Source organism: Prunus mume, linkage group LG2 (genome assembly GCF_029339155.1).
Source record: "Prunus mume cultivar Tortuosa linkage group LG2, ASM2933915v1, whole genome shotgun sequence".
NCBI lineage: Eukaryota > Viridiplantae > Streptophyta > Magnoliopsida > Rosales > Rosaceae > Prunus > Prunus mume.
The window spans coordinates 35,273,550-35,295,981 of record NC_142699.1 but is presented as its reverse complement, the minus strand read 5'-3'; the positions used below and the strand labels follow the sequence as shown (position 1 = coordinate 35,295,981).

Here is a 22,432-nt window from a genome sequence, read left to right as displayed (position 1 = left end):
CACGCTCGCTTAGGTCCGCAGGAAATGTTCATGAAAGACTAGGCTCCCGGGGAGGTCAAACTAACAATCATCGCAATGAGGTTCATGAAGAAAGGTGCTCCGCCGCTTGCTCGCAGAGAAATATTCACGAAAGGTTAGGCCCCCAAGGAGGACAACTTAATAACCCTCATAATGAAGATAATGAAGAAATGCGCTCCGCTGCTCGCTCTCGAAGAACCAATTCTCGTCGCCAAGTTACAGAAAATCCCTCGCAAGCGCAATCCCTCAACACGCCACCTAGCGCAATCGAGAAAGTAGGCCCTTGCAAACCAAAGAGGAAGTTAATCAGCCTCGCCCCAAGTCGTAAAGGTCATCAACGTGGCCAACCAACCATGTGTGCGGAAGACGTTGAGAAGCTTGTGAATAATCGACTTCGAGACTTAAAGATTGGAGGAAATTTCGAAGATGCATTATGCATTGAGATGGATCGAGCAAATTCCTCACCTTTCACCGCAGAAATCGAACAAGCTGCTCCCTCGAAACAATTCTCAACGCTCTCTTTCACATGTTTCAAAGGAGATTCCGATCCCGAAAGCCATCTAAAGCATTTCAAGAGCCTTATGATCCTTCACAAAGCCGAAGACGTGCTAATGTTATGTTCCTCCTGCACAAGAAATTTGATGAATCCCTCTGAGACTATATCAAGAGGTTCAAAGCAAATAAGGCAAACATTGTAGGATGTGATGACCAAATTGCGTCATCCGCCTTCCAGAAATGGTTGCCAACTGAATGTGAGTTGTATCGCGAGCTGACCATCTCTCCATGCTAAACACTTGGTAGAAGTCTTCGCTACAGAGCGCTACGCACAATGGGACGGACGATAGGATCGCCACGAAGAAGGTGATCAAGCGGTGGCGAGCAAGCCAAGCGCAGATCACGACCACGAGCAGTGCTCCGGTGAAGAGTTACACTAAGTTCACTATCCCGATACACCATATCCTAGCCCAAGTTAAGGACATGCCTTGGTTGAAGAAACCATCGCCTTTAAAGAAACTCAACCAAGAAGGATACCAGTAAATCTGCACATTCCATGAAGGGCATGATCATTACACAAACGACTGCTTCACTGGAAAAAGCACCTTAAATATCTAGTCAGAGCGGCCATTGCACGGAATTCATGGCAATAAGGGCTATCCAGCAAATCAAGGATTGTGACGCAGCTAATAATGAGCCTTCAAGAAAAAAGTCATATGGATCAACACGATCCTAGCTGACTCCAAGTGCCTGGGCTGACCACCAGGGGCTGAAGAGAAAGATCAAGTAGGCGACTTTCGTCTCCCAATGCGTCACTAGCTACCAAGTTATGGAAGACAAACCTTTCATCATCTTTCAATGAAAGGAAGTTCCAAGGCAATGGAATGCCCATCACCTCCAGGGGTACTATCCATGAAGCTTCTCACTTATCAGCTGGGCTCTAAGTAGGCAGCTAAGCCTTCCTCACCTCCATTGAAGACAAGTTACTTTTGATGTTACTCATGCAACTCATCTTTTTTGTTCAATAAAGCAATGTAGTCGCACAGACATCAATACAAGTTCAAGCTTTTCTTTCCAATGGAGTATTCACAAAAGCAATCGACACGTCTCGGGCGTAGGCCAAGTGGCCATTCTCCTCGACTCGTCTCGAAGCGTAGGCCAAACGGGCCATTATCATTGACACGTCTCCGTACGTAGGCCAAACAGCAACTATCATCGACACATCTCCAGACGTAGGCCAAATGGGTCACACACACCAATACGCTTCCGGACGTAGGCCAAACGGGCCACTATCGCATCGATACATCTCTGGCGTAGGATAAATGGGTCACACACATCGACATATCTCGGGCGTAAACCAAAGGCCACTCTCATTGACACGTCTCGAACATAGGCCAAACGGGCCACTATCATCGACACGTCACCTTAAATAGGCCAAATAGGCTACTATCATTGACACGTCTCGCGTAGGCCAAAGGCCACTCATCGACACATTTCGGGACGTAGGCTAAAGCGGGCCACTATAATCGACACGTTTTGAACATAAGGTAAACGGGCCACTCTAATCAACACGTCATCGGGCGTAGGCCAAGCGGGTCACACACATTGACACGTCTCCGAACATAGGCCAAACGGGCCACACTCATCGACACGTCTTCGGACTTGGGCCAAACGATCCCCTATCATCAACACGTTTCGAACGTAGGCCAAACGGGTCACACTCATCGACACATCTTTCGACATAGGTCAAACGGGCCACTCTCATCGACACGTCTCTAGACGTATGCTAAACATACCCCAACCCAGAAACACTTAAGCAGTTCACAAGACACTATGCGAATTGAGGTTATAAAATAATAATAATTGAAATTTCCATAGCAAAGTAACTAACCGGCCAAGTTCAACAAAAAGAAGATGGTCAAACAAAACCAATTATTCTAAACAAAGAACATACTACAAAAGCTGAAAAGGAATAAAGAAGTATTCGTCTACTCTCAGTAGAAGATCCCGATCTGCGTCTCTTTCGCATCCGCCTAATTAGCCATGCTCTCTTCCACCTTCTGATCTGCGACATCTGCCACCACATCTTTTTTGGAGCAGATGAAATGTTGTTATCCTTTATTTTTCCAAGGAAAGACTTGAAAATGTATCAAGATCACCAGCCTGATAGATATGATCAACCAACTTGAAGCAAGCGGATGGGCTTGACAGAAGTTCGTCTTCAACAGATCGGACACACTGCATCCCTGCAGGCTAGACTTGTCTACCTTGGAAGCTGCTAATGTTGCAGAAGAACCTTTTGCTCAGGCAGATGACTCTCTCACCTTCTTGGCCGCTACCATCCTCACCTCCAAATGAGTCAACGACGACGAATCAACTCCAAGCTTGACTACTTGTCACTTAACAATTGGATCATGATGGTTGGGTAGATGAACATACCTCCCAGTTCGACCTTCATCCTTTGATTGGTACAGACGACCCAAACTTTGGAGAAGAACATATGCATCTCTTTGCCTCCCAGCAAGTGAACTAGATCAAACACGAACCACTTCACATAGCAGATCACGGTCTCTAAACTTGTTTGTATGAGACATGAATGGAACATCCCTGATATTGTGCATATCGCCAATCTTCTTGCTATTTGCACTAATAAGATGTTTAACTCTAACTAATGATGGAGGAACAACTCTTACTTAAGTCTTCTCAGCAGAAAGGATCTTTATCTTCTTCCTCAATATAGACACATCTTTCGCTAGCAATGTCGCAGCTCTTCAAGACTTGACATCAAGCCTTCCTTTTAGAGGATCATCATAGTCCGAATCATTTGCTTCCATCTCTTAACACCCTGGGCAGGGGGCGGACCACCAACTTTCTCCCGATACTCACTCAAGCAGCAACCAACGGCCACCGCGCTCCAATCGTCTTCGGCCACTAGTCACGGACGTCAACCAGCCTGGTCCCACCTAGTTGGTCCTCACCGCGAAAAAAAGAAAACAAAGAAAAATATATGTGCTCGACTTACCTTGGGATGCACGACAACTCTTTTCTTCGACAAGCCGTACAAATTCTCCAAGATCTTTCTCAAGCTAGAAAGTAGAGAAGTTAAGTTTGCGATGTGAGAAAAAGTGAAGAGAAGCCCTGTATTTATACAAGTTGAACAACCCAGGTCAAGAAGGAATCAAAAGCTCATTCCTACTGGGAATCCAACTCCAACAACAGTCAGAAGCCTACACCAATTGGGAAATCGATTTGCAAAAGGAGTCAAACTCACAGAATAAAGCCCATACAAAGTTGGAGAGCCCGGAAAAAATAATTTCATCTCTTACATGTCGCACAAGAGCCATACAGAAGTTTGGGGGGCATTTATGGGAGCAACTATTTCTGTTTCCTATCACGGCACGCCACGTGGAAAAGAAGACTATCTCTTAAATTAATTAATTGAACCAGTTTATCTGGCCAATTAATTAATAGAGATAAATATCTGAATTAATATGATATTATCTTTATTTAATAAGATAATATCATAAATTCAGATATTATCCTAATAAAGAGAATATAATATCATTAATTTAGGTATTATCTGAACCTACTCCTATGAATAGACGACTTCATTCATAATTCAAGGTACATCTGAACCTACTCCCAAACCCGAGAAAAATACCTGAAGCTCTCTCTCCTTCTCCTCTCTCCATATTTTCTCCACACGGCTCCGGCCACCCCACACGGCTCCGGCTACCCTACATGGCTCCGGCCGCCTAGTTCACACCATATATACAACTCCGTACCTTTTGCTTAGCTATTGTTTTCCTATAAACACTTAAACTGACTTAGGCATCAAAGGGCCTTCGGCCAAAACCCCCGGGTGTCGTCTATTTACTCCAATCTTTTTTACAGGAATCGAGGAAGAGAGAGAAGGAAGATAGAAGGTTGAAAGATCTAGAAGCGAATATTCTCCCGTGAGATTATTTGCACAAACATAAACCACATTCATTGCTGCAATCTCATAAATAAAATATGTCCACACTTTCATTGAACTAAATATTTCTGGGGTTTACACTCCAACAGTATCTTCAAATCAATGTCAAACAAAATCATAATCATATATGGAAACAAAATATGTTGTTTCATATCTCAAGGCAAATGTGATAATGCTGGAGCTGGACAAAAATTACTAGAAATGATACACAGACAAACAATTGCCTACATAATTATAGTGCTATAGAGGAAAACAAGAGCAGAAAATGACGGCATGCTTGCAGCTTCAGTTCTTCTTCATGTTCTTGTTTGCGTAATGTTGCAGGCCGATGCCTTAAAAGTCCTCTGCAAAAAGTCATCGACACCAAGCTTCAGGTCAAAAGTCATGTTGGGAAGTATAGATGATAACACATTCACATCTGACATGGGCCTGTGATTTGAACCCTCTAGAGGGATCCTATAGAACTCACGAAGACCCTGAAGTGAGATCTTTGGAAGAGCCTTTGATCCTGTTAATAGTACCAGAAATCATTAATCTTGTAAAAGAAATTGTGTTCTTTCTTTTCTTTTCTCTTCTTTTCTACATTTATAGCTCTTACCATGTAATTTCCTCAACTCGCGAGCTAGAGCAAGGGTGTCAAGAAACAACCAGTCAGGAGGAACATCAAATGAGCAGCAGCTGAATTCCTTTACCAAAAATGGTACATCGAAACAGCGTGCATTGTGAGTTGCAAGTATAACATGCCCTCCGAGTACTTGGCCGCTTTTGATGTATTCGACAAGGATTGGAATGAACTCCGCCATCCTAAACAAGAACTTGTAATCATGTATTGCCTAATGCCTACATTAGCTTAGTATTTCATCAACTAAATTTACAAGTAACTACCAGTACTCATGTTATCCAGCACCTTAGAAGGTTTAGACATATTCTATACATAATAACTACCTGCAATGCCTGACTAGAATAATAATGACAGGAAATTAAAAGGCTTTAAAAGAACAACATACCTTGGGACACCTGAATGTGTCACCATGTCGGTTGTTATACCATGGATATGAGAATTTGGAACATGTTGTTCGGGGTTTACCAAGAGTTTGGAAACAACTGTTCTTGCCCCCGTGAAGATCCCGGACCGCAATTTCAACGATCCGTCCTTCGCTGAAAAGTCCAGTGGTTTCAAGATCCAGACCAAATACTTTCACAAAATGCTTTAAAAATTCGTTGTCCAAAATCTTTGCTGGAGCATCAAAGTATTGTATGCTTCTATAGCATTTTAAAAGTGGTTGACTAATGGTGGTTATTGTTGCTCTTCTGCCTAAAGACGTTAACCCAAGAGAAGGTGACTGAAGTTCCAACTTTGGTACTTGCAAGTTAGAAAAGTACATGGAGCATGTCCTCATTTTTCCCCAGAAATTGAAAAGGAGTTGTATGCCATTAACTTGGTCATGGTACCTATAACAAAAAGAAACAAGGAAAAAAAAGGTCCATAAATAAAGAATGCAGAGCGAAAAGAAGCTAAATACTTGATGGGTTGAAAATGAAACTACCATTTGCAAATACGTAGATTTACTTGAAGCTGAAAACGGGCACTTGATCTTATAGGAAGTGGGTGTGGAGGGAGTGGAGGGGTGGGAGAGGTTAGTTTTTTCACACAGTTTTTATAAGGAGGAGAGTGTGTGGAACGAGTAGCAATGGCGGAAGGCCTCTAACACTACCACTCACCGAGTTTTGCGCGCTAGCCTTACCGTCTTCAGTTTGGTGCTTCACTATTTTCTCATGGTCTCTCGCGTTTAGGGCCTCTTTGGGTTCTTGCTTGAATCTCTAGCATGGGCCATGGCATCCAACATGTTCTTGGTTGGGTTTGAAATTTGAAGTTGGCCATTTGCCATTTTCCCTCTTGTGGGCATTCCCCCATCTTGAGCTTATTTGTAGCTCCATGAGAAACGGGGTTCTTCAGTTGCGGGAAGGTAATAATCGCGGGCATAAATAAATGTCCTTAACCACTTGAGTTATAAATCCCTTATAGATGTTTAATGTGGTTAAGTGCCGCCCATAAATCCCCCAAGCACATTTGGGTTGACCCAGGCCATATAAATAAAAGTAGTCGTAACACTTCTTCTCATACCTTTCAAACTACAACCCACTAGCGATCCTCAAGATGCATGACATGTCTAGAATCATTGTGTGTTGATTTGGGTCATTGTGACCTATTCGGTCATTTGGGTAGCATGAGGTTGAGTGGGTATTTACAAGTGACTATGGACCAAATCAAGTTTATGGATGATTATGGGTTAGGGCAGAGCTCAAGTAGCTGCATAAATCTCCTATGATCACCAAATGACCCAGATGAACCCAACGTCCCCCTACTCATATTCTAAATTTTGTGAATTTGTGATGGTCTCTCGTGGAAAGTGGGACTGAAGATCTCGTGGGTGGTGCTTATGTTACAGTTACATTACATGTGCATATTCATCCTAGGAAAATAAAAATAAACCACTCCATGTGCACGACACGATGGTGTATTCTTGTTGTTTGCTATTGGGGCCACCCTTACCATTTAGGATGGATAATGATGACTTTCAATTATGTCTACAATCATCATGCATGCCATAATTAATGCATTTTTCTATACTCAAGTAAATTGATATACAAGAGACATCAACAAGAGGAGGGATTCGAACACATGACATTAGATATATGGATAATTATTCTTAACTACTTGAACTGCAATTGTAACCCGCAATTGCACCAAAAATGTGAGAGCGTATGAAGTTTCATCCCAATTGTGGGACTAAAGGAAATACCCAACTTGGCAAAAACGATCTTAATTATAGAAATGGCCTGCTGGTGACAACACCCCATTTAAACAGGAGTTGGTACGCCAGGCATTAATTAATTCCTATAACTTGTAGAGTGGCCAAGTACCTTTTTGTTATGTTTTTTCTGCTGCTTTAGACATTGTCATGTGAGAAATTAATTTCCTGCAAGCAATCGCAGATATATAATGGACCTGCCACATGAGAGAGAACAGCGTACGTTATTCCCATCATTCATACCTAAAAAAATAACACCCCAACCCAAGTTGCCAGCTTGGAGAAAATTATATGCTTCCTCTTTTATTTTATTTTCCTTTTTCTCCCTACCTTGAGTTTATATATGATGACTGTTCTCTTTCTATATATGTTTATTTATAAAAAGGAGTATTAAAATTATTTCAATTTATGACTTCTCATGCGTTTACTAGTTCATAAGGAATCAAATATTCTCAAAACTAGGAATTAGATATTTGATCTAATTCTAGTTATTCCTTAGTTCCTTTTTTCTTAAATTCTAATAAATAAACATATCATGTGTAATATTCAACATAATCGATGATTCAGATAACGTCACTGTAAATGCAATGGTAGTGGCAAAGTTTTTAACTTTGTAATCTGATTTTCATTCTTGGCGCTGGGTGTGGCTGTATCTTCTAGTGAATCAAACCTTACAAACAGTCAACTCGGGATTGGATTGGATGAATGGATGGACCTACTACTTGTTGGCTTGCTTGCGAGGCTGGCAAAGGTAGTGGGGAGCTACTACTCGGAACATTTCTGTGCTGAGCTAGAGAGAGAGAGGGAAAAGGGTGGGGGGGAAGGATTGAGTTTTGTGGATCCACATGCACGTCCAAAATTTGATATCATAAGGCTTTCTTCTTTCCCCTTTGGCCGTTGATTGCTTGCTTGCTTGACAGGTAGTCTCCAACCTTTCACTTCAATAATTCTTCTGATTCCCAATATTTTTTTGGATCCATCTCTGAGCCATTGAACAAGAGGTTGGGTGTCGGGAAGCAGAGCCTACAGTACTGCAACGTGTTGGTCTATCCTTCGTTGTATAATTGCAATTCCTAATGTTACCAAAAATGGCTTCAAAATAGATGGGACAGCAAACCCACCTGTGACCTTTTTCTTATCACCACCCTAATTCAATTTTGGAATTCAGTGTTGCAAATTGTTTATTATTAGTTAGGCTTGGGAGTATTTTTCCGGTAATATCGAGTTTGATTGGAATATTTATTGGGTTGAGAATTGATGGTTAGCCCGTTATATTATAATCGTTCTAGTATTGGTGCACCTTATAGAATGTATCTTATATTATATAGTATGGACTAATTATGTGTGAGCCCAATTTAGGTACATCTTTGAAGGCTTGGGATTTACCTAAAACCCTACATGTGTATTACTATATATACAACTAGTGAGTTCATTGCAAATGCTCCAACCGATTATATTTATTAAGATAGCAAGATAGCGCAAAAAGTTTGTAGTTTATTATTAAGAGCAGTTACTCATCCACCTAAAATTCGTGTTTGCATAATATGTGTTCGAATCAAACATAGTCAGGTAGACTTTCGTACATATACATATATATATATATATATTGTTTTACATGTCTATGTGATGGCCATGATTATCTTCTATAAATTGGTTACATATCTAGAAAGTTATGGAACAACCGTAGACAAAGTTTGAGAAATATATGCTCAACATAGACAATAGAATCTCCCTCTCAACTACACAAAACAATAAGTCCTCCAAATTTTCAACCTACTCAAATCAAATGCATCCAACCTTCTTTTCCATCACCCAAAAAACAAACAAAACCCTAAACTCTATTTTCTATATTTTGTGTCCTAGCTAGTGACAAGCCGATAGGGACGTGTATGAGAGGCGCACGTACGTTATAAGTGGGCCCCGTACTCTTTTCATCACTGATGAGGTGTGCGGTGGGGCCCAGCCCAATGCCTTCCCTTCCCGCGTTGGCCCAGTTCTCCCGTTAACGCCTTGGCCTCTCCTATTTGTACAGTCCAGGAGCGGGTCCCGCCAGTTGCACTACGGACACCACCACGTGTCCGTCCGATTTCCCGGGTCGAAACGAACGTCGTCCAACACGTCTCGTCTGCGTTAGCCTTCGTCGCTGCTGACGTGGACCAGCCCAGAGTGGGGCCAGTGGGCCCCGCGTCGAGTCATCTCAGTACATGTCTAGTCTTCTGGGGGTGTCTTTTGAACTCGTTGTCCGTTCATCATTGGTGTTGCTAGCATAGCTAGCTGGATCTTTGCTGTAAACTTGGGATCAAAATCTTGCAATTTCAACACTAAAACAAAAACAAAGCAAACCCTCAAGAAATATTTATAAATCTTTTGCCAACATCAAACGGTAGGCTGGAGAAATTCTTGCATGTTCAACATAAGAAGACAACTAACTTCCGTGTGTTTAAAAATTAAAGTAAAATTGATAGTATTAATTGGCAGAACAATTTAGTTAAAAGATAATATTTATTTTTTAAGAGTTGATAATTAATTGAACGACACTGCTTTTAGCATTACCACGTGAAAAAGAGCAACCCCCAAAATTATTTGATTTGCCAACTTAAAAGTGGTAAACACAACCAAAATGGTTTCAATGATGTTGGGAAAGGCATGCTCACAGGTGATTTTTTTGATAGTGATTACAAGCAAGCAAGTGATGTTAATGTAGCAACAAGAGAACATGTGAGAGGGAATGGGCAAGCAAGGACACAAGCCTTTTTAGTCAAAGAAAATGACAATGATTGTTAACAACTCAAAGGAATATACAACAATGACACCCCAAACTTACAAAGCAAAAGAGAAAACTCTCCCAAAAACAAAAAATTACCACTTTCCCATTCGTTTTTCACATCCAAAAGGGAAAGCAATCAAGTTAGAAAATTTTGTCAAGATCACAAGTAAAAAAAAAAATCTCGCAAGGCGCATGCTAAGGGTAAAAAGAGTGAGGCCATTATCATTCATGTTGTGTTGGGTGTGTTGCTTGGGACTTGGGATATGGCACTCATGATTTAAGTGGGCAATTTGGCAAAGGAGATAGGGAAAGTTAGTAAAAGTAGCTTTGGACTTTTTCTCCAAGTTCCATGAGATGCCACATGGCAGAGTAGCAACAGCAGCTCCAATCACCTGAAACCCACTAAGAGGGGAAAAATTAGTTGCAATAGGAATAACATTATTTTGCTATCTTTGTTCAATAATATTGTGATACGTGAAAGTATTATCACATATATAATAACATTATTGACCGGAGATAGCAGGGAAGTCGTTCTCCACCGGGAGAGAAGCCATTTGCATGGCATAGTTTAATAGGCGAGCGTGAAATACTCTAAAGGTTTGGGGGGTTACACATAATATTCCATATTTTGCCTTAAAAGCATCTCTCTAAAACTAAACCCATGAAAAGCTAGAACCAGAAACAATAAACAATTATTATTAAATCATTAAGTTTGAGGATTTAAATCTGTGGGAAAAGCCCAAGCTTGCCAAGTTGCCAGAGCTTTAGCCTAAAAGCAACCACTCGCAGTTTCCACAGCTTTCATTGGCTGGTTTTTCTTGGGGTTTGAGACTTGTAGAGAGCGAGAGTGGGGTTTCTTTTCTTTTTGCTCACAAATTAACACAGTTTTTTATTAAATATATTTTCTGAGGGTGAAATTGAAAAGCAAGCAAAGACTTGTAGTTGGGGAGTTGGGGAGTTGGGGTGTGTTCATCCTTCATCGTAATAGAGAAAAGGCTACTAGAGAATATACGGTTTCAGAATGCTATGGGCCACTTTAGCAAGGCTTGTCACAGCTTTTCTTGCATTAGGACTGGGAAAAGCAACCCTAATTTTTTATTTATATTATGTTTTCTTTGAATAAAAATCCGTTGCGTTGCGTGAGCTTGCTAATTAGTTCATGAATTAGGGAATAAAACTGCTATTTGAGATAAAAAGACTGACACGAGGTTCGTTTCATAATACGTATAGTTTGCAAGTGATTGCATGTATATAAATATTTGACATGTTATGCTATTAGAATAATGCCGTAAAAACAACAAGAAGTAACTAATAGACCAAAATTATAGGTTAATTGTATCGAATCATAAGAGACCATAGCTCATATTCCATAAGCAAAGCTACATAGATTTTTTTATTTTGGAAGCAACACACACAGACAGCACCAAAACTAAAAAAGTAAGCATGAATGCAGTGCAGTGAAGTGCAGGGGGATGATGAGTCATGACTAGGAAATGAGGGAGCAAACAATACAGGCCAAGGAAGCCTTATCCTATTTAGAGGCGCCAAATTACACGTGTCGAACGGGGGAAGTGGGTAGAGAAGGCAGGGTGGTAAAAGTAACTGGCATGAAAAGTAAAAGCTGGTCAGACGGCACACCCAGCAGAACGCAGGTAAAGACCCAACTGACTGTGCTTTAAAAGAATACTCATTCAACGGGGTTCGTTCCTTCCTTCCTTCCTTCCACAAACCCCCTTTCCGTTCCGTTTTTGTAAATATAAAAATATCAAGTGGCTAAACTATTGAGGACTTGAAAGTGGAAAACCAAAAGCACCCCCACAATACATGGAAGTGGTGGTTTGCTTTGGTAAACAACATTTATCCAAAAAATAAACCAAACATTATCCTCAACTATTTTCATTGTATTTTTTTTTTTAAAAAAAAGTGCTTCTGTTTTTGTACTCATATATAGATTTAAGGTTGTTGTGTTTCTGGTTTTTTTTTCCTTTTTCTTTTTGCCCTTTTTGTTTCCTTTTTCTAGTGCTAGGCTATGAGTGGCCCAATTCAGTCTTTTTCAACAAAAATCAAACACAAAATAAATCTCAACACATTCATTGTGTAACGAGGCCACGTTAGTTCGCTCGAGTTTGTAACATTTGACAATCTTCAGACCAAAAAAAAAAAACATTTGACAATCTTAATGAAAATTTACTACTTCCTCTCTTTAAAAAAAATATTCATTGTGTGGGTATTATGCAATTTACTATATATATAAAATACACTGAATGTGTATCACATGGGCAGCTTAGGTAAATTAGTAAATTAAAAAACAATTAATTTTGTGTAATTTTCAGTTATGATGTATAATTTTGAAAATTTAAAATTTAAAAAGAGTTTGATGCTGAATTATTGGAGAGGTGAAAGTATAAGCACTCAATTTGTGTTGCTGTAAGAGGAAACAGATAAAGAGTCCAAAAAAGAGCAAACAGATAAAAAGGAAGGCTTTGATTTTGAAGAAATTGTAAATAGTAAAAGTGTAAAAACCAAATACAAAGTAACAAAGTAAACAGTAATTATGAGTAAATTTGGGAAGGAGGATCATGTTAGCTAATCAAGTTAATTTTATATGTGAGCTGGATCCACTCTTCCAGGAGTGACCCACCATTGAATAAAATATTCCAAATTATTAAAAATTAATAAATCATAAAATAAAACCAAAACACAGACAATTTGAGCTTGAAGCACAGAGAGAAAGAGAGAGAGAGAGAGAGAGAGAGAGAGAGACAAGTCCAGCTCTTTCAACTTCAATCTGAAGAATAAATATATAATTATACCACAATAAAAATTGTATCACCAGATAAATCAAAATCTCTCTCCTTTTCGTTGCTTTAGTTTCAACTGGTTCTTTGAATTTCGAATTGGGTGTGAATCAAAACCGAAGCTTAAGCATGTAATTCGGGTATCTGGTTGTTCCTTTAGCTGTATCTCCCCTGTTCTTTCGGCTCCGAGATTTGGGTTTTTTAAGCCATGAATCTGAGTAACGGTATGGGATCGATGTCAACGGCTAGTTCAAGTGGCGCTTGGAAATCGGCTGATGTGGTCTCTGACCAGTTTCCTGCGGGTTTAAGAGTCCTGGTGGTTGACGATGATCCCACTTGCCTTATGATTTTGGAGAAGATGCTTAGAACATGTCTCTATGAAGGTACCCGTTTATTAGAGTTGCTTGAATTGTAATTCTCTCTCTCTTTTGGGTTTTGCTTCATGGGTTTTCTTCAATCCTTTAGGTGATTTCAATTTACTGTTTCAAAGTATAACCTTGTTTTCCTTTTGGGTTGATTTAGTGCAAGTGTTTACCACTTGGGTTATCGTTTCTTGTGTTTCTCAAGCTGATATTTAGGGGATTGGGAACCTGCTGTAGAAAAGGGAACAAATATTAAGATTTGTCTATAGTTTGACATTTTGTACACTTTCAGTTATAATTGTGTTTAGATTCAAATAATGGGTTGTCTTAAAGTTTGTGACTTGTTCTTCATGGTTTCTACAGCATTAATTTTTCATCTTTTTGCTTCTGTTATTTTTTTAAAGAGTTAATCTTATTGTTCCAAGGATAAGCTTGAGTTTTGATTTGCGCTTTTATAGATTCATAGCTCTGTTTATTTATGTTGTTTTATCATTTCTGTTATCAATTTTTTGAGAGATTGATTCGGTTTGTTTGGGATTTTCTAGTTACGAAATGCAATCGAGCGGAGATCGCACTTAATCTGCTTCGAGAGAACAAAAATGGATATGATATAGTTATTAGTGATGTCCACATGCCAGACATGGATGGATTCAAACTGCTGGAGCGCGTTGGACTTGAGATGGACCTGCCTGTTATCAGTGAGTTATCCGTTTGAGTAATTTGTGTGGATTTTAACTGCTGTTAACCCAGATAGTATATATATTAATTTGGAGCTGATATGTGATTTCACAGTGATGTCTGCTGATGATGGAAAAAGTGTTGTTATGAAGGGGGTCACTCATGGTGCTTGTGACTACCTAATCAAACCGGTTCGTATAGAGGCACTGAAGAACATATGGCAGCATGTAGTTCGTAAGAAAAAGAATGAGTGGAAGGAAGTGGAGCAATCTGGAAGTGTGGAAGAAGGAGATCGGCAGCCAAAACCATCTGAAGATGCAGATTACTCGTCCTCAGCAAATGAAGGGACTTGGAAGAACTCAAAGAGGAGGAAGGATGAGGAAGAAGAGGCCGACGAGAGGGATGATTCATCCACATTAAAGAAGCCACGGGTTGTTTGGTCAGTTGAACTCCATCAACAGTTTGTGGGTGCTGTTAATCAACTAGGCATCGATAGTATGTTTTCTTCCCATTCTTTTTCAATTTCATGTTTCCTACTGGACTGAATATGGATGCTGGGAGCAAATAAGTGTTCTTGGTCCTTTTGAGTTTTGCGCCTAGTTTTTCAACTAGGAGCTGAATCAGTTTGAACCTATATAAACATTCTTCACACTGACAGAAATGGACATGCTGGCCATATCAATTATCATTATCATGTCTGTCTAGTTTATTCATTGACAAACGACTCATAATTAATACACCTTTTACATCCAAATTGTTCCATAAATCAAAGTCTATGTTGTGTTTAGCATTTTAGTGCGAGTTAGCATTGAATTAATCTCTTTGCCTTTTAGATAAAATTGAACCATGCAACATTATGTGTCTATTTCCTATTGCAAATGTATTCCTTATGTTAATCAAACTTGATAATTTGATACAGAGGCTGTTCCTAAGAAAATTCTGGAGTTGATGAATGTTCCTGGGCTCACTAGAGAAAATGTTGCTAGCCATCTTCAGGTATGTATAGTTTTGTATAATATAATAAACAATTATGAAGAGGAAGTCTGTTATGATATGAACTCAAGAAAGGCTCTTGGGTTTTTTTTTCCCTTCTTTTGGTATGCATTTTGAGAAAAACTCACTGTGCGAAGTTGTGGAACAGAAATATAGGCTGTACCTTAGAAGGTTGAGTGGAGTGTCACAGCACCCGAGTAATTTGAATAACTCTTTCCTGAGTCCCCAAGAAGCATCTTTTGGAGCTATGTCGTCGCTCAATGGGCTTGATCTTCAGACGCTAGCCGTCACAGGTCAACTTCCAGCTCAAAGTCTTGCCACACTCCAAGCCGGACTTGGTAGGTCAACAGCAAAATCTGGCATGCCTATGCCCCTTGTTGATCAAAGGAACTTATTCAGCTTTGAAAATCCAAAGTTGAGGTTTGCAGAGGGGCAACAACATCTGAGCAGTAGCAAGCCAATGAACTTACTTCATGGAATTCCAACAAATATGGAGGCCAAGCAGCTTGCCAACTTGCACCAGTCTGCACAATCTCTTGGGGGTGTGAATATGCAAGTCAATGCCCATGGAGTCCAGAACAGCGCTCTACTTATGCAGATGTCTCAACCACAGTCAAGAGGGCAGATCCTGAATGAAACTTCTGGAAATCATGTTCCTAGGCTTTCATCATCAATGGGGCAGCCTATCCTATCAAATGGAATTCCTAGTGGAGTTTTAGGAAGAAATGGGATTGCTGATAATGGCAGAGGGGCAGGATATAATCCAGTCCAGCAGAACTCCTCAATGTTGAACTTTCCCCTGAACAACAGTTCAGAACTGCCAGGAAACAATTTTACTCTTGGAAGTACACCAGGAATGTCCAGCCTCACGTCTAAAGGAGCATTTCCAGAAGACGTGAACTGTGAAATAAAAAGATCTTCTGGATTTGCGCCAAGTTATGATATTTTTAATGAGTTACATCAGCACAAATCTAATGACTGGGACTTACAGAATGTAGGCTTGACCTTTGATGCCTCTCAACATACAAACACCATGCATGGTAGCCTTGACTCCTCAGTTTTAGTTCATCAGGGATTTTCTTCTAGCCAAAGGAGCGTACAGAGCAGGAATCCATCTACTGTTGGAAAGGCTATGTTCTCAATTGGAGAAGGCACTCATCATGTGAATGTTCAAAATAATGGTCAACACCTTAACAGTCTTATTGTTGACAATACAGTTAGGGTTAAAGCTGAAAGGGTTCCTGATGCAAGTTCTCAAACTAGCTACTTTAACGAACAATTTGGTCAGGAGGATCTAATGAGTGCACTTCTCAAACAGGTCAATTTTTCTGCCTCTATTTTTTTTACCTTCTGTGTTTAGATTTTTGGATATGAATTTCGAACTGTTGAGGTTATTATTTACTCATGTGAAAGTTCTTCTGTTTTCCAGCAGCAAGAGGGAATTGGAGCCACCGAAAATGAGTTTGACTTTGACGGGTATTCCTTGGATAATATTCCTGTGTAGAATGTGCTCCCTACAATATTCTGTATGCTTGCAGCTCTGGTGTATATAATTGCTGCAATAGGAGTCATTTCTTTTGCAATCGAATGGTGGATATTCAAGTTTGTTTCTACTTCAAGAAACCAGCAGATTAAATGTCAGGATGATGGGTAATTGAGGCGGATCAAACAGGTCAAAAAGATATTTGTGATGCAAGATACTGCTGCATGAAATGCAAAGGCATACATGCAAAATTTTGAGTGGCTAGAAAGAAGCAACAATTTCTGGGGTGCTGGTGAAACTGTACTCGGTTTTCGGCGCATCTTGAGTATTCTAGAGTAGGTTTTGATACGCCTGCAGGCATTGTAGGAGCCTTTCTAACTCTAATAACACATGAAGTTTGCCCTGTTAGTTATTTTCTTTTGCCTCCTCTTGCATTTCTCTCTCGTTCAAGGAATCAGACTTTGATGTACATAAATTCCATTTGGTTACTCAAGACATAAGTCGGGAGGTATTCTTTTCTGGTTTGTTTTCTTGTACTTAAATTTCTAGGGATTCTCATTCATGCTTTAGCTTTGGTGTTAACCACCTTCTTATGTGACCTCTATTCTTAATAGTCTCTCCTATCTTATGTACATGAGATTTGTTTCAACAATTACATGGAATTTCGCCTAATTTATGACAAGCAATTTCACTATGAAGTCTTGGAATCTGAATTACATTTTTACCCTTTTAAAAAAGGAAATATTTACACTGTTGCAGAACAAATCAGTAAATATACTAGAGATGTCTCACTATTTTTAGGCACGCTAGTGACAAAAGATATGGCTGCGGGGAGAGTAACTGGCAAATGGGAATAATGCAACCAACATGAACTGGTCGGATAACCTTTTCCAAAAAAAAAATAAAGAAATGGTCGGATAAGATGTGGTCCACACATAAGCTGAGCATGAGCTTTAGAATCATTCCAACAGCCAGAAAAAGAAACAAAAGAAGAAAAAAAGGAACAGCCTGAAGAATAGAATAATTTGAGTTGAACAAGTCTAAAAGTTGATTAGGTATTTGCATTAAACAAGTTAAAGTATATAATTATTTAGACGCACAGACCTGTTCTGCCTGCGAAGATTTTTTCCTATTGGCTTCCTGTATCCGCAAGCAAGCAAAGATTTTCAAAACAAGCAAAGAGAACACAAACACTCAGAGCAGAAAATTTGTATAGGCGCACAAAGTAATTGTCCTAAATTCCAGTGACTCCAAAAAGATATATTGGATAATCGTTCCCACATGTATACATATAACAAAAGAATCAAAGCAAGCACCTAGTTCAGTAATTGTTTATACAAAATATGAGAACAATAGCTACATATGATTTGCTGTCACTTGCTGTGTTTATCCTCCTTTCAGCATGTGCAGATGAAGAGCAAGAGATTACCAGCGACAACCAAATTTCCCCTAACAACCTCATAAGTACCAGTCATGGCATGCACGTCTTCTAGTCGTTGAGATTTTGCAAAACCTCCTGGTTGAGCATATATCAATCAAACCACTGAAAGAATAAAAAAAATCAGCAGCAGCTACAAGATCTGGCAGTGCCTCATCCCTCAGCTATTGCTACATCACCATGAACGCTACAACCATTAGGAGGACTGAAAACATTATCGGTGTACTCTTTCTGTTACCACTACTTGGATATATTTTAGGAAGTGAGCATTCCTCCCCATTAAAGTATACTTTTGTCGGAAACCCATCTCCACCAATCACATTAATTCCAGGAGTCTTCTTCTTTGTAAATGAGATGACTGATTGCTGCTTCCCAGGCACCCTAGGATCCTTCTGCGGGTTGGCTGCATCTGTTTCTGCCACAAGGTAGTTCAATCCTTCAAGACCCTGCATGAATACGGTATTGTTGACACCATTCAATTCCAAGGTACTTCCGTTGAAAGAGTACATCTTTTCGAAACCAGGGCCTGCTTTATCCATTTGCACGGCAGCAAACCAATCAACAAAAGAAGTTTCATCCCAATTGAAGAGTGTGACCCTTGCACTCCATCCACGAGAGTAGTCTGTATATAAATGCCAGTTAATGCTGACCCCACAGTTATCACTACAGGGTATCGGGTTTGGAACTGGTAGATGTTTAAGTTCAGCCCAAGCTTTTGCCTTGACAGTTCGGTTCTCAAAGGGAACAAGAAGTGTCTCCGGCGGAAGAAGCATAGCTGGTGCAGTTGTACTACAAGTTCGAGCTGTATTACTAGGGCAGCCACATGCACAAGTGTTGCATGGGATGACCGAATCATTATAGAAAGCAGAAAACGAAACACAGCATCTAGGGCTTGCTCCCTTGAGCTGTGTAATATTGCACACAACCTGCCAGCTAGCTACCGCAGATGAATTCACTGGCAAGCCACTTCGATCAGGAAATTGACTAGGACTCACCCGCACAGGAGGGCCACATTCATAATCAGGGTTGAGTGTGCCGTTGATTGCCCAGTTTTGTGGCGGTGTGAACTGGGACCGGTTAAGATCTGGAGGCATTTTAAAGACTTGAATCTGGAATGATGACATTGATTTGCTTGGATCCATTGATCGTGGCAAGATAGTACCATTTCGGCAACAATTAGGGACCAGACCAAGTAGAGTGTCATTGGCCTTTGTTGGAGGCAGGTCAATTATGGTTGGCCGTTTTTCACAATTCAATACGGTGGAGAAGTCCAGATCCTTGTAGTATGTACTTTGTCTGCCGAATATACAGTCAGAAGAATCTACAATAGATGGATACGCACCTTTCATTGCAAATATAAATTCATCTGCCATCCAGTCCCAGCTCAATTTCCAATTATCAAGACGGCCTAGGGGGTTATGGTTGGCAATTGTAACTTGTGCCCAGTAATTTGAGTCTTGAGTATTGGTCACATCATACATAATTGTAAGATCTCCATTTTGGCGGGGGAGGAACTTTCCATCTACAGTGATGTTCGTTTTAAACTTAGTGTCTACAGTGCAACAGACATGCATTTCATTCGTCCCTGGAAAGAACATTATCAGAGAAGCGTAAGAGTATGCTCATTAACATGGATAGTAAAAGTGAAAAGCGAAAACCCAACTTAGTGTCAAATGTATGTTATCACGGTGACATCTGATTGTTACTAACAAATTGGTCTATAGAGAAAAGGACGCCCTAAAAATGAGGGTCTAATAATATGAAGGAAACATAGAAAGCAATGATCTGATTATAACCAAAAGCTAAACAAAAACTAGACCCAAAAAATTTTCTGTAGACCAAGACTAACAAATTTTCCTTGCAGATATAGAAGGCCATTGTCTTCCAAAAACGAAAAACTAATGGGGAAGACATCTTGATTTGTGGTTCTAGACATTCACCAGTGTAGTTATGAATCTAGGAGTAACAAATTTTCCTAGTGACTTAAAGTAAGTCAATATACCAATGAGACTGATACGGTCCAACGCAAATTGGAAGAAAATGTACAAATAATCTCTAAACAAATTCCAAATATTTGAGGACAGATATAACCGTAATTTCCCTTCATCTCCACACCAACATACACCAGGTATCCTCTCATCAAATTCAATTTAATACAGTTATATATAATGAACATTCAAAACAAATGATTGAAACCTGAAAATATATAAGCTATCAGAACAACTGCTAGCAGCTAAACATAAAAAAAGGGTAACGGATAAAAATGAAATCTGTATACTCCAAATTAAATTTCATCAAATAACAACATCCAAAAATGTACCAGAAAAACACAAATCCACAAATACCCAAAACAGAGACGACCAAAATGAATGCTAAGAACTTACCTTGCACGGCGTTGAGGCAAACAAACCCATCATTGGCCAAAGAGATATTCGAGGGCAGAGGAACCTTGGGTGGGGCCACACCGAATTGGGTCCCGACCAATTTGACCTGAACCTCCATCTGGGTCAAGTCTCCCGCAGTCTTAATCGCAGTTTTCAGATCGGTCATCGGAAACCCAGCCAAAACGGTGCCGTTTCCCACACTTCCAGGCATGCTAGTCCCGTCTGCCAAAACGGCATTGGAGGCAGAGACCAAGTACTCATCGTTCTTAAACCCCACGAAGACCCTCCAAGATTTCAGATCCTCGAGCCCGTTGTTGAGCACAGTGAGCACGGACTCGAACCGGTAGGGCTGGCGCTTGGGGTTAGATTTGAGCTCGGGCGGGAGCTTGGCTCCGGTAGTGTAGGCGTACGATAAGAACACGCCGTTGCACGAATCGGAGGCTGGTGCTGGAGCATCCGCGGTTGGCTGAGAGAATGAAGAAGGCAAGGCAGTGAAAATAAGCACAAAGCTGAGGGTGAAGATCAGAGGGCAGCTCATGGAGCTGAAGTCCATGGCGTTTGGGTTGGTGGGTTTTCAAAAGTTGGGATTTTGAATTTGCAGGAAGAGAGAGAGTTTATATATGCGGGACTGTTTATCGCGTAGGCTCTGTGTGTGTTTTTTTCGAAACGCGTTGAGAGTATAAACAGCTTAATGGAAGCTGTATTTCGTGAAGAAATGTGTTTTTCTTTTTTTTTAAATGATTTATTTTGTTTGATATTGTTGCCGTCTTGGAGTGATTCAAAGATGGCTCGTGGATTTGGTAATCCTTGAAAGCAATTGGCAAGAAATGCGTTTTGAAGACATAGTGGTAGTGCGGTTTGAGTTTGGAGTGTGAAAAGAGCCTTTTGTCTTTGTCTCAACGGAACCCTTCCCCTCCCTCTCTTCATATTTGATTTTGAATTCATGTTTGGACATGGGTCAGAGAGGCGATTTCTTTAAGACTCTTAACTTGTCTTATCAAATTTATATTTCAGACACATACATACTTATGTCATTAAACAGATCGGAATTCAGATAGTGGAGAAGATTTGTTCGGACAGTAACTTTCTGGTGTAAAAATTCAGATGAATGGTTCAAATTTGAAGTGTGTCAATACAAATATTTCGTGTGTTGCGGGTCCAGATAACACCTTTGGACAAATGTGGTTTCAATGAGACACCAATCAAGTCAAGCCCCCATGTCTAGCAAAAGACTAAGGAAAGAAGCGCACATGAAGTTAGGCCTTATGTTGCGGCACGTCGTGTTGTTTAATGTTTATAGCCAGGTACCAAAACCTCTCTCTCTCTCTCTCTCTCTCTCTCTCTCTCTTACGTTTTGGGCCTATTAGTAATATGCTCGCTCATGGACTTGTCTTTTGAAGCTGGCCTAGTTTGAACATGCTGAGAGCACCATTGTAGGCTTGTAGCAGAGTTCCTGGCCCAATCTGAGAAGGCCTCTACATTGGACATCACAGCCCATTAGCATGCAATGCAGGTTGTAATTTATGAAAAATAGAGATTATCTATTCCATTATTGAGAGTCTGGGGTTAGTATTTGGTGTGCTTAAGTTAGGATCCTCCTAATGTGCATTCAGATTAGCTCCTTCTCCACTCTAATGTGCACGATCTTTCTAATGTCTTACTAATTATTTATGGTGGAGAACAAAACAAGGTCATGCATGTTTTTGATGTGGTTTATATATAAAATCCTGCGTGCGTGATAGGGTCTTCAAAGATGAACAGAAATTGATAGACGCTGAGAGAGAGTGAGATATTACATCAGATGCGACTTCTTATTAGCATTAAATAGTATGACAGAAACCAGAGGACACATAGAGAGAGAGAGAGAGAGAGAGAGAGAGAGAGAGAGAGTTATTTGGTACTAAAAGATTTAAGAGACCAAACAAATCAACCTTAGTGCCATTCAATAACTGAAAATAGACCTCTCCTTCGACAAAGACAACTTTGATTATGACATTATAACAAGCGACCCTCAATTTTGCTTTCTGTTTTGCAAAGATTTATTATTGCCAACAGCAACTGCAATCTCTCTCTAAAGCATAATAAATTTAAAAGACCATCATTCACATGCACGTGAATAAATGACTTCAAATTACAAATGTTAGTTATTTATAACAGTTGTCAATTACTCACATGTACATGAATCATACACGACAAATACTAACAAAACCCTTGTTGGAAAAGGAGA

The 22,432-nt window shown here is 40.0% G+C and overlaps 2 protein-coding genes and 1 pseudogene across 3 annotated transcripts; 1 reads left to right on the top strand and 2 right to left on the bottom strand.

Moving 5' to 3' along the window:
* Positions 1 to 4,785: 4,785 nt before the first annotated feature.
* Positions 4,786 to 5,889, bottom strand: LOC103323147 (exonuclease DPD1, chloroplastic/mitochondrial-like; annotated as a pseudogene).
* A 6,883-nt stretch (positions 5,890 to 12,772) lies between these two features.
* Positions 12,773 to 16,999, top strand: LOC103323105 (two-component response regulator ARR2). 2 transcript variants are annotated; one of them, XM_008225064.2, is made up of 6 exons: positions 12,773 to 13,250; positions 13,775 to 13,927; positions 14,022 to 14,402; positions 14,827 to 14,903; positions 15,049 to 16,218; positions 16,330 to 16,999. In XM_008225064.2, exons 1-6 carry the CDS (start codon positions 13,076 to 13,078, stop codon positions 16,402 to 16,404), a joined length of 2,031 nt encoding a protein of 676 aa, XP_008223286.1. In that variant the 5' UTR covers positions 12,773 to 13,075; the 3' UTR covers positions 16,405 to 16,999. The 2 variants fall into 2 exon arrangements, with proteins under 2 accessions (XP_008223286.1, XP_008223287.1); XM_008225065.2 differs by having other exon boundaries at positions 12,787 to 13,250; positions 16,333 to 16,999.
* A 613-nt stretch (positions 17,000 to 17,612) lies between these two features.
* On the bottom strand, positions 17,613 to 21,103 carry LOC103323106 (COBRA-like protein 7). Its single transcript, XM_008225066.2, has 2 exons — positions 20,206 to 21,103; positions 17,613 to 19,406 (listed from the first exon to the last, which is right to left on the bottom strand). Exons 1-2 carry the CDS (start codon positions 20,756 to 20,758, stop codon positions 17,992 to 17,994), a joined length of 1,968 nt encoding a protein of 655 aa, XP_008223288.1. The 5' UTR covers positions 20,759 to 21,103; the 3' UTR covers positions 17,613 to 17,991.
* Positions 21,104 to 22,432: the final 1,329 nt, after the last annotated feature.

Bases quoted from the DNA above. Each gene is read 5' to 3' on its own strand.
- LOC103323105 (XM_008225064.2), top strand. From the start codon at position 13,076: ATGAATCTGAGTAACGGTATGGGATCGATGTCAACGGCTAGTTCAAGT. The intron at 13,928-14,021 runs GTGAGTTATCCG...GTGATTTCACAG, and splicing joins GATGGACCTGCCTGTTATCA to TGATGTCTGCTGATGATGGA. The intron at 16,219-16,329 runs GTCAATTTTTCT...TCTGTTTTCCAG, and splicing joins TGAGTGCACTTCTCAAACAG to CAGCAAGAGGGAATTGGAGC.
- LOC103323106 (XM_008225066.2), bottom strand. From the start codon at position 20,758: ATGGACTTCAGCTCCATGAGCTGCCCTCTGATCTTCACCCTCAGCTTT. The intron at 19,407-20,205 runs GTAAGTTCTTAG...TGTTCTTTCCAG, and splicing joins TTGCCTCAACGCCGTGCAAG to GGACGAATGAAATGCATGTC.